Source organism: Hirundo rustica, chromosome 1, assembly GCF_015227805.2.
Source record: "Hirundo rustica isolate bHirRus1 chromosome 1, bHirRus1.pri.v3, whole genome shotgun sequence".
Lineage (NCBI taxonomy): Eukaryota > Metazoa > Chordata > Aves > Passeriformes > Hirundinidae > Hirundo > Hirundo rustica.
The window spans coordinates 43,694,287-43,710,119 of NC_053450.1; the positions used below are offsets into that span (position 1 = coordinate 43,694,287).

Consider the following 15,833-nt stretch of genomic DNA (forward strand, 5'->3'; position numbering starts at 1 on the left):
AAGTAGATAAACAGTAGAGAAAATGTTCTATTTCCAGCTCAGATCTTCAAGCAGAACTGCACATTACCAACATCCCTCTCACTTTATTTTTAGAGGTTACAAAACAAATACACACAAGATCAAAGTAATGTGAAGAACCCACTGGTTTTAAATAAATTGAGTAGAAAACTGAAAACTACGTTATAGGTTTTCATTCTTTGAAGACTGTTTCACAGTAGATGAAAAGCAATAGCTAAGGAAAAGCCCATTACAATATATTATGTACAGTATATATATATATTACAAGCACTCGCTGTGAGTATGATGGTGGCTTATCGTCTGTTACTTTAGCATGGAATCAGTAAGTTTGTTATCAGTTTTAAGAGTGTTGCATAGTGTGTCTAAAAGCTTCTTCTGGATTCAAAGGTTTGACGGGTTCTTTGTATGAATTTTAGGTACTATGCATCCATAAAAGCACTTGAAAGATTGGAAAGTGAAATAATAAATTTCCAACAGCAACTTTGTAAATAAAATCACTGTTAAGGTTTATTCATCCCTGCTACAATACCAAATCAAACCTGCAAGTGTATATATGGCAGTAGCCTACACCGGAAACTTTAAGAGAAAACAAAGCAAAAATCTACTATTCCATCATACAAATGCTCACTTGTCTCACATTGTGCATAGAGAAAACATTTTGCTGATAGCTGTAATGCTACTCTCATACTCTCAAGTACAGCATCTAATTACCACCAACCTAATTAAAACTAATTTCTTTTTATCGATTACTTAACTTTCTGATGTTGCTTTAACTCTACTGCCTTAGGGAATGTTTCCAAAGATTCTCATCAATGTTATGACTTTTTATTTTAATTAAGCTATTCTGATTAATTTGCCCTTTTAAAATCGTTCTCAATGCTATATATCTGCTAAGTGACAAATGGTAGAGTTTAAACAATTACGGAAGTTCAAGCATTTGTGGCTTTGCTCTTTTTTTTTTTTTTTTTCCTTCTTTCCCCTTCGCCTTTCGCTCTGCCTACTTCTCCTTTCCCTTCTGCCTAGGGAAGTTCACAGATCACAAAAGATCTGTATAGGAGAGTCTCCTAGAAGTGTAAATTTTCACAACTATCCTAATAGCTAGTGAGCTGTTTTGTGCCCACTGTTCAATTTTCCTGAACAAACACATGTAAGACCTCAATCCAATAATCCTTTTCAGTTCTCAAAGCCTCTAAACACAGTATTACCTCACATGAATGATAAACATCTATTAATTTCACTGGATTTAAACTCAGCATGCATGAAAACAAAAGTGTTTAGAGGAGATATGGACAGGCTTTGCTAAACTTAAGCCTAAACAAAGAACTCAGCAATAAACTACCCCATGAAATACAAGATCTCCATTAACCATTAACTAGTAGAGCAGTTGTGAGAAAAATTGCAACATGAGTATCATCTCATTATGCTAACACTTTAGAAAAGTCACAACTAGAAATGGAGGAGAGGTAATGACAGGGGCTTTTTTTAAATTCTAGTTTTTTAGTTTTTCTCTTTTATTTTTCTGGCTGTAAGCTGAATTTGGCAATGCTGAAAAATAATTTTCACATTATTATGCTTTCAACTAATAGGTGTCTGAATAATCAGCTGATTTTGCAAGCTTTAATACTTATCATGGAACCTAAATCATCCAAATCATAAGGTTTTTTTATAAAAATAACCCTACACCATTTTTATACCCTGCAAACACAGTATGAAAAAAAAAATTATATGACAGATCATTAAGAAAAACTAAACAAGTATACCTAGAGTCTTTCCTCTCTGCAGCACTTCTTTCAAAATGTTTTGGTTTTTTTAAATTTATTTTTAACCCCACATAAAATTTTCAACACAAATGCTTACACAGGAAAAGCAGGGGTGTGATAATATAAAGAATTCTGCTTACTTGAAATTGACTTAAGTGTTTACTGCACTTAAAACCCCTTTAAACTCAACAAATAGGACTGTACCCTCGCTAAAAACACAGCAAAACCCCCAACAAAATGCCACTTATCATAGCACTAAAAATCTTTAGAAGACTAAATTCTGCTGACATCCCATTCACATAGGAATGACAGAGATGCGAAAGGGAAGCCAACTGACGATCAGTCAACACAAGCTTACCTGTTTAAGTGCTTTCTTTGTGTGCTGCTGGAAGGAAGATACCAGCTTGCTTTGCACCGGTGCATTAGTAAGGCTTGAATCACGATTGGAAGACATTTCCTCAGATGTCTGCTTTGGGCAAACTTTATAAAAAGAAATAAAAAATCAGAATACTGTTATGGGAGTTATCTTCCCTATTTCTCGGAGAGTCATAAGGACAGAAAAATAAACCAATACAAGCAAATGCCTCAAAAATAAAAAGCTTGCTATAGAAAGTTCAGCTGGTCTTGAGGTCCACATCAGCTGAAAATCCACCCATATTCTAAGTAAATGCACTGCTTCACAAATATTTGTAACTCATCATACCCTTTCTATGCAGTTCAGGAGGCCTTGCATATTTTGCCTTTCAGTTTTTGAAAGGTAACTGAAATAGCTTAACAACAGATTTCACATAAAAGCTAGATAAAAACTATCTTCCTCATCAACACATTTTAATGGATTATAAGATATATAAATGAGCATTTATACAAGAGACACTGATGACCTCTGGATCTGGAAAGATTCATACATAGGTAACTTCATGCCAGATTGTAATGTCTTCTTAGGAGCCAGACTCACCTTTTTTACAAGTACTTTTTGGTAAAGCTAAGAACACACTTCATTGTTTAATGGGTAGACTGGAATATCCTGCAAGATGAATTCTGGTCTCTCAGGTAATACATGCTGCTATACTTGTCAGCTTTCTAAATAATACATGCTTTAATGAACAAATACTACAGTACTTGCATTAAACAGCCTCTTGAATAAATGCTGCGTGTGACACAGAAAAAGTCTCCTGGTTAAAAATAAATGAAAGTATGATTTTTTTTTTTTTTTTTTTTTTTTTTTTTTTTTTTTTTAAGCAGCTTTATCAAACATATATGAAAGCTGTGAGAATAGCTGGAGGATCCTATGAGTCTTGGTGGTCAGAAAACTCAAATAAAAGGGTTGTAGAAACCTTTCCGCTCTTAATGCCTTGCAATTACTATTACTCTCACTAGTAACCTAAGACCGCCCAGCTAAACCAGCACTGGGTCCAGAGATGAAGCAGCTTTTCTTTCATTCTCCTCTGCTGACACAGTTCAAGTCTCCCTTCCAGGAGTGTCCAAAGCTGGTTTGTGTGTTAACATACCTTCTTTATAATGTTTTGCAGCAGTAAATGGTTTTCCAAGATTTGCCATACTTTGCACACCACCAGAATAGCCTGAAGACACTCAAAGAAGCTGCACAGACATGTGCCAGAAGTAATGTAGCCCAATGTTAATCTATTTTCTCTGCCCATCTTTCAGTGGGATGAGCAGATACCCCACGTAGCTACGTCCCATGCCTTCAGCAATGTTTCTCAGAAGAAACATTGTAATGGTTTAATTTGTGTTTGTAAGCAAAAAAAAAAACCACAGACAATAAAGCTATCAATAATTAATGGCCACCATAAGATGCATGTGATATTAAACCTTTTTTTTTCACACTGAAAGAAAAAGTAACTAATACTTAACTCAATAAGAGAGAACACATTCTATGGCACTGCTGTTATGTCAAGATAACTGTCATATTAGACCAATTTTTTTCATTACCAGGTAAGAGAAATGCTATTTTGTCACAAGATATGTAACTGATTTTGTTTGTCTGTTTGTTTGATGGTTTGTTTTCCATATACTTGCAGGATTTGTCAAAATATACAAAGAAGTTGCAACACAAAACAGATTCTGAATTTACAGAATCACCTGGTTTAAATCAATCTTTTCCACACGATGAGCAAAGCTTACTATTAAATAAGACAACGTAAAGGAACTGCAAAGTGTCAGCAGAAAACAAACAATAGCTGGTTTATATAATCCAAATCATGGCAACAGCTAAGCTCCTGAGACAAAGAACGTCTACACCAAAATAAAAACATGACATTTCAAATTGTCCAGATTTTGTCTTCTCCTTCAAAGGAACTTTTTTTTTTTTACTGTGTTCTGGCAAATTTTGAGAGTCAAAGAACTGAAGAAAAACACAGAAATAGCATGTGCACACAAACCCCAAAGTTAACGCATTTAAAAATCCCAAAAGAATGGAAACCAGTAAACTTAAGTGTCCCTCCTAAAACAGGATAAGATAACAGTACCTGTCATCACAAACATATTCCTCTTCCCCAGAATGACTGAAAGTCGCATTACCTTCTTGTTGAAAAGGAAAATTCTGATTTTTATTATGGTGATCTAGGATATTATCCAGGAGCTCCCCTATTTATTTTGGTGATAAAGTTCATCCTGAAAAGGTTTGACAACTATCTGATGATAATGAACACTACAACCATTAACCTTAAAGTCATGATACAGCAGGAATAAAAATAAGCATTGCACTGTATTAATTTTGTACTTTCATTCATTTCTCTTTTAACAATAAACCTGGAGTTGTGACAGAATTTATAAGAGTCCATACTTTTTACTCCTATCATTACTACAATTTTGCATAAAATATTATCATGTACTGGTTTGCTTTGCTTCTGTTCCTTTGAATCTTTTACAACAAAGTTAAACCAAGAAACAAGGACTGTTATAGTGGGTTAAACAACTGGAACTGAAACCCACTGAAACAATAAATAGCTTCCCATCACTATAATCACTCCTACAGATACACAAAGAATACCTCACTTCAGGCTGGTTCTTTAGCACAACCCAAACCTAGTTTGTTCAATTTTGAAAAGAACCCCGACTTTTCCTGTAGTTCATGATTACAGAAATAGACACATGAGGTTGAAATTTGCTGCTTAAAATATTTAAAATGACACTGTGATTAAAGAAACTCAACCTAATTTATTTAGAGCAAATGATACTTCCTTTCTAAAACTTATTTTGGACGTTGTATTTTTCTTCATATATCTTGTAACTTAAAATAATAAGATAAAAGACGACTATTTTAAATGTTACTTTTTGTGTTTTAATTAAATTTCCATTTCCATTTAAATCCAGCTTGATACAAAACATGGCTATGAACCTAGCCATCTAGTAAATAAGAGATGCCATTGTCTATTTTCCAAAAGTAGAAGATACAAGCATTAAAAATCTAAATACATTCTGTTAAATTATACAGTTGCTTAATAACTTATACAATCTACTCACTTTATTAGCAAAAAATACTACTAAAATTGACATATAGACTTTATTTAGAGGACTATCAAGATATTGTTTAAAAACATTATTAATTGGGTTTTATTCTGTAGGAAATTAAGTACAAATATGAGATAATAAATAATTTTTTTTTTTAAACATGTTCTGCTACTTAATAATTTAAATCAATCTGTGCCAAAGTGTGACTGTATTAAAATGCCTGTGACCACATAAATTGTCATTATTTATTTCTTAATTTCTATGGATGAAGTCCAACTGCTTTTCTCTGAATGAGTCAGACATAAAGAATGGGAAAAATAAGACAGAAAGATAAATAAGTGAAGTCACCATTGATGATCCTAGTGAAAAAAAAAAAAAGCCTTTAAGAACAAAACATTTTGTTAAAGCATTTCTCCTACAGAAACCAAAGACCACAGTAAAAGAAAAACAAATTTAAAGTGTTCTTTGTAGGTATTTACAACTTTGGAAAGCTGCAACCACTTATTCCATAAGAGCTGAAGATCCACAAATATTATCAGATCCATGTTCACTTGAAAATCTGTATCAGAAAAGAATGCTAAAAATAAACTGGGTGCTGGGGAAGGAAAGAAAAACCCTGAAAGAATGTGACAGATAAAGGGAAAATATTTGGGTAGCAAATAAAGAGGATTCACCATTATTGCTACAGTAGAAAAAGGAAACAAGAGTGGTTTTAAGCCTACAGGAGGCATTTCCATTTAGTGGAGAATAATTAGGCTCCATTCTTTAAATCGGCTTCCTCAAGGGCCAGGACCGAGTGAAGGAATAAAGAAAAAGCAACTATTAAGCCGTAAACTGTTAGGTTATGAGCTGGAGGAGCAGCTGGGTTTCTGAAGATAAGACCTCCTTAGTGAGTGTTCAGAGACTGTTAACATGAACCATAGAATTAGAATTACTTAGCAAAAAAAGTGTGTTAAAAATGTTTTTGGCATACTGCATTTAAAATAACTTCCTCCCTTCCATTTTTCCAAGACTAGTTTTGTTAATTATTATGAAAGGCTGTAATTTATAAAAATCAGCAATGCTGTCTTTGAATTTCAAATTTTACAGGCTATCTCTGTTATATTTTGCTACCTTTTACCTTTCTCACCCAAGAAATTACATCTATGTAAAACATATTGGAAGATACGTTTATTCCAACAAACAATTTTTTGAGGAATACAACAAAAAATATTCTGTTTCCTTGCCACTGAAAGGTATTAGGAATAACTGTAAACAGATTTATGTAACTAGATGGACAGAGAAATTCCTGTCCAGTAAAGAGCTTATTTTCCTAAAATCAACAGCACAATTAATTTTGATTTCAGTCAGATCATATTGATTTAATATCAAGCCAGCAAAACCAACAGCAGTTTACTTCTTTTTTTTTTAAGTAACCACAGCAGATGAGAAGGATTGTTTACTAATGGCCACATTACAAAACATAAATTAATATTGTTACCATATGCTAAAGAGTAGAGTCTACCTCAAGCATAAAATGTATGCACACACTCTGGAGATATGAAATTTCAGAGAGAACTCCCTCAGGAAAACATACATAATCTCTCTCTCTAAAATATCCATAAAATTCAATATTTTCTTTGGGTGACACAGATCTATACTTGTATTGACATAAATAGTTGCACTTTGCCAACACACATGTATTGAGTAATTCACCTCCGCAACTCTTTGATCTCTAGAGCCCTACTTGCCAAAACTGAATAATTCAGAACTCGGCTGTTGCCATCAGCTCTTGAAAATGAAAACCAGTTTGGGAGTTAGTTAATTGTATGAATTTGCCAAAGCAAACAAAACCAGATGTATACATCAAGGGTACTACAGTGACTGCAATATTCTTTCTAAAAAGCAATACTAGCATTGTGAATTAATAAATAGTATTGAATAGTACTTTTTGGAAAAAGGCATCAAATACTACATCAGCTTCGTAGCTTGCACTGAATCCCATTATATTAACAGCATGTTTTTGAGCCCAAACATTTCACAAAGCTTAGAAAACTGTGAATCCTTATTCCAAAGCAAGTCGACATTTTCCACTAAAAATATACAGTCTGTCATCACTAAGCCACCAATATCTTAGACCTCATTAACTACTGTACAGGAAAAAAAACAGATGAGAAACATCCTCAAGCTTCACAGTATCTTCTATTATTCTTCTGACTCCATTCAAGCAGTAATGAAACAAAAGAAGTTAAGCTCAATCCCAGGTACCATATTTTTATTTTATAGTTGCAGGAAGATGAAAGTAAAACACGCAAAAAAATCTAAGCAAAGTGACAAACTACCTCTTGTTGATGGTTTACCCCAAACCCTATGTTTGAGCTGCGACTCCACTGCTCCTCTTCTGCTTTCAGAAGAGTCTATCTCACATCCAGATGTTGCCATGTGTCACAAACATTTTCAGTAGAATCATCCAGTATTATTCCCTAGAGACAAGATGCTAATAGTAACAGGCTTCACTGAATTGCCAGGAATTCCATTCCTGGAAAGGAATATCCAAATGCGGACTCAGGTTTCAAACAGTGGTGAATATACATTCCTCACTAAAGTTATCCTAGGGCTTCTTAGACTAAAAAGCACAACGTGTTCAAAAACACAGTAGCTACAAAGCAAAATTTTAGTATTCAACATGAATGTGATCCTCTGCTGTCCATCATACTGTCAACTATCCCTAAGAAAGCTGCCTAAGGAATTAACTCTGCCATTTCATGTCCATAGCTGAAGAACATACACTTCTAGGAAATGCTGAAAACCAAAGTATCTCAAGAGGAGACATATATTGCTCATATTTGGGCATGTATCAGAAGCCCTGTTTGGGCTGAGATGGGGAGGGAAGTCACTCTGTAGCAGGAATTGCTGTCTCCTCCACACTTATATCATTGTGCATTCCACTGCATCGCATGAAGACCATTTTCAATCAACTGCACTCCATGGCTGATGGATTAGCCCTGGCTTCAGACACCCTAGGGACAAATGCTTTTTGAGAAATGAACATCCTATTGATAGGCAAAAGGATATTATAGTCATCATTTTCCCAGGCAACAGTAACTGGGATTTTAATTCTTTTACCCACTGCACCTTTACATGCCATGCCTGAATTTGAGGAAAATGGAATTTTAAAGATATGGGACTGCTACAAAGCATCTATTAGAAATCCCATTCCAAACAAAATCAACTGTAGTGTAAAGAATTTCTTTAACATATACCTTTGGAGAAGGTGGGGAAAGAAAAATTCTCCACAGCATCTGCAAAATCCTGAGGTGTGACTATTCCACTTGTCCACTTAGCAATGCTGATGTGGTGTAACAGGTTTTACCAAGTCATGTGCTTATAATGGTTAGGAATTTTTATATTATTATGCTAATAAAATTGTTCAGTAGCCTGCGTTTATACTGCAAAAAATGTGCCTGCTGAAGAATGATGTGATTCATCCCTGCCTGAGTGTCAGCTGGTACTTTTTATTTCGAAATACTATGGTCTAAAAGCCCACAAATGGGCTGAGGCTGCTGCTTCCAGCTACATTTAAAGAGGCATTTTTTAAACCTCTGCTAAACAATTTCTGATCACTCTGTCAGAACTGGGTCTTCTGGACTCTATCAAAGTGGAAAAGAGCAAATAAAAATGCAATCAATTAGGCAATTAGGAATTCAATGTGCGAGCAACGCCCATCCTCATATGTATCGCACGTATTCTAAAACACAAGTCAGAGGATTTCATGAAGTGTTTTTTGCACTGAACTAAATGCTACTTTTATGCCACAGAATGGTTTCCTGGAAAGGAAAACATCCCCCAACTTTAGTGTGAAAAGTGTAATTGGTCTGTTAGACCAAATATTTTCTACAGATATAACTCTTCTCAAATATTTACACACTGATTAAGTCACCACCTCACCTTTCATAAACTAATGAGACCATCCCTATTAAATCTCGGAACAAAGGAGGTATTTGTTCACTCAGGACTTCTTATGTGTCTTTTCTAAATCCTTTCCTGTTTACCTTAATTCCTTCTTACAGCTATAATGAATGCAATACACTGGTAATCATTTAACTAGTGCTATACCCAAAGGAAAATCTGTGCCTATATTCTTTAATCAGTGCTATCAGAATTATAGTCTAAGAACTGCATTGGACTAATTAGCAAAAGCATCTCATTATTGTTCAATTTATTCTCTGTTGTGATCCTTAAATGCTTTCCAGATATACTGATTTATTGAATACATATTTCTGCTGCATAAATATGATCTTTTTTCTTTGCTTGAAAGTCTAAAAAAAATCATGCTGTTCAACTGCAATAATTTACAAGGCAATCACAAGAAGTCTCAAAGTTACTATTTATTATCAATACATTTAAGCTAGAAAGTTTTCAAAAAGTATTGACATAAAAAAATATTGAATGAAGAGTGGTCAAATCACATCCTTCAGAGCAAAATGCCTACTGTGGATGGTGATTCCTTTGCAGATTAAATAATTTGTAATTTCAATCTACCAAAAACTGGATGCATTGTTTTGACATGGTCCTATTTTTAAGGCAAGCCTTCTATATTGTAAATGAAATCAGAATTCTAAGTGTATATAAATGATATCTTTAACAACAAACCTGCAGTCACAAGTAAAGCTATTATCAAACATGTTTGGCAAAATGATGTTCTGTATTAGCTGACTGATAGACTATTTATGAAATACACGCTGCATTCTATTCTTAATTGATCACACATCCAGCATTGGCCTTTCTGTATGCAAAAGACTCATCACTGCTGTCCTATTTACTTTTTTTTAATATATCCATTGATAACCATTGCAGGACAAAAAAAAATTAAAATGCCTTGTTCTCAAAATGTTAAATATACTGCAGTTTACCAATATTTGTTAAAGATGATAAATGATGGAAAATTCTCGGCTTTAAAACCAATCTAGGTGTAATTTAGTGCTCTATTTCAAAATGTTAAATTTTCGCAGCTTCTCTTTCATGTCATCACAAGTGCTATAATTATTTTTATTACTGTGAACTGTGAAAATAGTACATAGCCTGCTCCCAGTCAAAACCCAGCAATTTTCTACTTCTGGAATTATGACATCTGATTTACATTCTGTAACATCCTATTTACATCCTAACACTCCTAAATAATTGCCTGGGTGTTTGTGGGTTGGGTTTTTTTTGTTTGTTTGTTTGGTTTTTTTTGTTTGTTTGTTTGGTTGGTTGGTTGGTTTTCTGTTGGTTTTTTTTGGGGGGGGGTTGTTTTTTGGTTTTTGTTTTTGTTGTTGTTTTTTTTTTTTTTTTGGTTTTTTTTTGTTTTTTGTTTTTTTGGGTTTTTTTTTGCCATGATTTTTATTTGTTTATAACAAGTAACATCAACTTTTTCAGCTTTTTCCTCTCTATTCTTCCTGCAGAATTTCAGGAATTGTGCATCAACAAATTTTCTGAGTATCAAACAGGAATTATTAAAGAACTACAAGCATGTAAATTCTCTTAGAGACATAGCATACTCTACATAAGCATCAAACCACTGCACATACGGAGTCTGTTAACTTATAGACATAATATTGCAAAGAAAATGAAGAAGCAGAGACGTTTAATAACTCTGGATTTTTGTTTCCACAGAGCTTCAAAACTTCAGTCCTAGACAGACACACAAGGTGCCTTGGATAGCTCTGTTATTCCTCTCACTGAACACTTTACGATTTTTCAATGCTGCAGGAGAGCAGCACAAAAACTGCAGTATCTGTCCTATAAAGGGGCAGCCTTGGAGCTAAATAAGTTGCTCAAGTTAAAAAACTAAGTCTGTAGCAGAAGAGAGCATGAGCTGAGCCACTGTCTCACCATATACCAAGTAAGTCAAAACTGCAGGCTGCAGTCTAGCAGTGGGACAGATTGTGATGAGGCAGCAGAAGAGAACTGATCAAGGAAAGGTTTATTTCAGAAGTCCTGGACAGTCAGATTTTTTTTTATAAAGCATTCACTCTATAATCATTACATGAGTGTAGTTATAATAATATTGACTTCTGTTACTTGCAAAGTAATTTTAGGTGACTGATGTTCTCTTTATGACTATCTATTAACTCTCAAAAAGGAAAAAAAAAGTATTTCTAAGATTGTAATTTTAAAGTTATTTGAATGTTTCAGTTTGCCATTATCTTAGAGGAAAAAAAAATGCACAGCATCTGATACTTCAAGATGTCATTATGTCACCATGGCAAACAGGAGTACCTCTGCCTGAAAGAAAAAAAATACAAATCTTTGTCCTCTGCCCAGAACTCTACTGCGGGACCAACCCTGCATGTCCACACTGAAATCAATGAGATGTCTGAATCTGACAACTGTCAAGTCTGAAGTCTAGTAAAGGTAAATTACTCTTTAGCTCTGGGCCCTAAGCCAAAAAATTACCCACTGAAAACACACCCAACAGCACTATTCTTTTTTTTTTTAAACCCTAAGTCAAATAAAGGCACTTAGCATTCCTGATTCCTTCATAAGGCCAAAAGAGAGGGAGTCACTCAAAATAGTTCCACTGAGTACAAAATATTATTTATATTGCTTAGAAATCACACCACGAAAATCTGAAGAAAACAATACTTTTTCTTTCCCCCAACTATGTCCTCTAATACTGAGATTAAATCACCTACCACCATTTTCTTCTCCATTATTATTGTTAGTCTCAGCCATTTCAGTGCCATCTAACTCAGATTCACATCCTAAATCCAATGTTCCATCAGTAGGGCATGTTGATTCTTCTTTCTACAGTTAAAAAATAAAAATAAAAATAAAATTAGCAAGAAAAAAAATCAATCATGATCCTGCTGCATCTCCGAAAATAGATTACTGCAGTCTACTCTCATGCTTACATTTCAAAAAAACCAAGAATAAAATAAAATATGCTTGTGAGGTACTCTAGAGAGAGCCATAAAAACCCAGACTTTCGTGAAAATCTTTCAAACTAAAAGCAAAAAAGCTGTTTTGTGAGGTCATAACATGCTCAAAAAAAAAAAAAAAAATCACATAAAATGCAAGATGTTCCACTTTTTTTTTTTTTTTTATTAACAGAAACAGACTTGTGTGGCTGTTAAAAAAATCCTAGTTTTCCAGTTGAGTGTCTACAACACTGCAGCAAAACACAAATCCTTTAATGTTGCTTTTCTGCCATTGCCTGTTTCCTGAATTCAAATAGCTGAAGCAACCTGGAGCTCACAAGCATTGGAGTGATTGTGAATTCCTGGACTTGTGCCAAGAATATCTCCCGATTTAAAGAAAAACAACAGCATTTGTTCTAGTAAATTAGGAAAGACAGCTTCTGAAAACTATTAACTCAATTTCAAGTACAGGATTTTTAGTTAGCAGGAGCAGACAAGTCTCTATACTTTTATATTTTTATACCCTTACATCATATACATCTGTCATAAATTACAAAAGATCCTTCCCCCCAGCTCAAAATTTTAGTTGACTACATTTACACTGCCAAGCAGATAATCTCACTTTCTTTTTTTCTCATCTCTGCCTCACATTATTCCACTTCTATTGTGAAACCTAAGTTTGATCATGAACAAGAAAAAATTTCCACCCACAGTAAACATCATGTTCATATCAAAACAAAAAAAAATAAAAAGGAATATAAATAGAATAAAGGCAAAATTCTAACACTTTAATTATATTCCTTCTCAAAAGCAATGAGGCAACCTTTGAATTAAAACCTGATTTATATTAGACTTGCAAATAAATTTTTACTATTCAAAAATCAAACCTTAATACAATTACTTAATTAGAAAGTCAGTGATCCTCTTGAGCTCACTACTCAGAACAAAGGCCTTACTGTGAACAACTCCAAAAAAGCAGCATTTTAACTAATTTATGTGTTTTTTATACCATGTGCCAAATTCAAGAACACGTATATGCTTTCTAGGATAAAACATTCAATGTTTACTTTCATTATAAATCCTTTTAAAAGACATCTGAAAGCAGTTAGAAGGACTATCAGGTCATTTCCTCACCAAAGAATCTAATCTGTTTACCTTTATATCTATTGAGACATTCATAAAATGGATTAATAGCTGTATGTACAATCCATATACAAAATTTAAACTTACTTTGAGAGCATAGAGTCCTGATTTCCCAGGGATTTTGAAGAATGTTCCATCACCTACACGAGTGTTAGTATGAAGCATTGCATTCAGGCAAGCTAATGGAGAGGTTCCACTGAAAAATAAAATTGTGCAGTCTAAGACTGAGTGCCTCTTGTAAAACTATTCCCTCTATTTTTTAAAAAAACTCATGCTTGCTTGGCTTTTTTTTTTTTTTTTTGTTCCCTCCCCCCCCCCCCCTTTTTTTTTTTTTTTTTTTTTTAATTCTCTCAACCCTGAAAACATCTACATTACAATAACAGGCCAGTTTCAAACTTAATCATATGCATCTGTCCCCTAGGCTTGAGGCAAAAAGTCTGTGAATTATAATTATGCTTTTCTTCATACAGCAACCAGCTCCACATTCTGAAAGAACCAAAGTCCAAATATTTATGTGAAATTACTTCATAAATAACACCATGAAGCCTCATTTTTAAAATGTTACAGACAATGCGGCTGCTGCACATGAATGATCAAAACAGTACCAAGTTCAAGGGCAGCTGCATCCCATAGGATGAAAGGCAACAAAAGAATAATAAAGAGCTGAGAAAGAAAAAAATTTAAAATTAAAAGTGATATATAGTAAAGCCTTCTTCTGGCTCAACATGGTCAGCATGAATTATTATACACAAACAATAGCACATTTGTGCCTTTTATGCAGCATTATCTTTTCTAATTAGAATTATTTTAGAAATTATTAGACTGACCTCCTCAAGGTAATGACTTTAAGACCACTGTGGAATGCATGTTAAAGGACTATTTAAAAAGAAACACAACACATTAAGGAAAAAAAGAGTATTTGGACAGGGATATCTTTGTACTATATACATGTTTACATCAGAAAAAGAAAGCAAGCACTTCTACCCTAGGTAGATGTATTCTATTCAGAAAAGTTGATCTAAAAAATGGTGGGGAAGAAGGCAGTCGTAAATTATTTTATTTAATTTTAATTTAAAAATTGAAGTACAAGATCTGTAGATGTACTACCACATCTTTGTCCCCATTTGCTGGCTACTGTACAACACGGTGTACTCAGGGACTGAATCTGAAACTGTGCTTCTTCCCTGGGGTCCCCAGTCTGCACGCACGCTCATCTTTAGCCACATAAATATATTCCACTTGGTTAAGTGGAACAATGCCTGTGCATTAAATTAAGTGCATTGCAAAGTATTTCAGGATTAATTATATACTCTATAAACCAGGAACAGGGTTTCAAAGTTCATCAGACACTACTCTTCTTTATTCTGCGATATTATAACACAACATCCAATCTTGGTTGAAAATTGCACGTCTGATTTTTTTTTAATACCTGAAACTGGATTTAAATGGTTCTGTTTCATATGGTTATGCTTTCTGTTGATTTCTGTGGCTCTGTTACAACAAAATTCATCCTTACTGTACATGTATCATTATTTTAATGTCAAGATCAATACTGTGGCATGCTCTTCCGGTAAAAATTAAACTATGAAGTGCCCTCAGGCCAGGAAGTCCTGTCTCTTGTAATTTATTTAGTACAGGTCACCTAATGTATCATATTACTAGATCTAAAATTAAAAATTGCAGGTAAAAATGCTGCTTGATGATAAACATATTAGATATGCAATAGGCATTTATTTTATGGGTATTCTAAACAGGATCAGCAATATGAAAATTCTGGCAAGTTTTTGTTGTTTCTTTTGCTTCCCTGCAAGTAAAACTAGCTCCACATTTGGTTTTGATATAATACTTTAACAAAATACAAACCGAAATATGTTGGAAATTAAATGATACTGCTAGCAGTGAGACAGAAGACATTAAGAGAGTTCACTGAGTTTAATGATTACTTAAATACTTTTGTAATATGTAGGATACTTCTCTTTACACATTTCCCTCACTGTATTAATGCTTGACAAGCAAAGACACAGAGCATTTAATACAGCAGTCATGGTTGTGTAATTTCTTCCATATGTTAACATACATAACGTGAAGCAATTTCAACTCTCCCAGACTTGGATCTTTTTAGTGAAACAGTATCACCGATTAAGGCTTTCTCTGCAAGACAGAAAGAACTTGCTGACTCTGCAGCAGAGCACAAACTTGGTATGTCAACAAGAAACAAAATTGGGTGTGCAGGTATGCACAACTTGTGCATTCTCACCTTATTCTTATGGAGATACTCTGGATTCCACACTTAATTTTTGGACATCATTAACCAATTAAAATGATACAGGATGAATGAACCCAAAATAGAGGATCTGGCAACATCTCGTGATCACTACTGTGCTCACAGCAGATATCTTAATCTTCAAAGTCTAGACAACTGGCAAGTGGACAATAGAAACCACTCACTGACTTAGAAAGAAACCCATATCGGCTACCGAGCCAAGAAACAATTTAACTACTGCTACGCTAGCTTCTTACAGATATCTGCAACTCCTAATGGCATGCAACCAAAGGGCCA

At 34.2% G+C, this 15,833-nt stretch overlaps 1 protein-coding gene across 1 annotated transcript in view; it reads right to left on the minus strand.

Moving 5' to 3' along the window:
- Positions 1 to 15,833, minus strand: part of ASXL3 (ASXL transcriptional regulator 3) — a 130,809-nt gene that overhangs the window by 58,349 nt on the left and 56,627 nt on the right. The window contains exons 4-6 of the mRNA XM_040080988.1: positions 13,361 to 13,469; positions 11,906 to 12,017; positions 2,137 to 2,258 (exon numbers count right to left, since the gene is read on the minus strand). Coding sequence (XP_039936922.1) covers positions 2,137 to 2,258; positions 11,906 to 12,017; positions 13,361 to 13,469 — 343 coding nt within the window. The remainder of the gene's footprint in view (positions 1 to 2,136; positions 2,259 to 11,905; positions 12,018 to 13,360; positions 13,470 to 15,833) is intronic.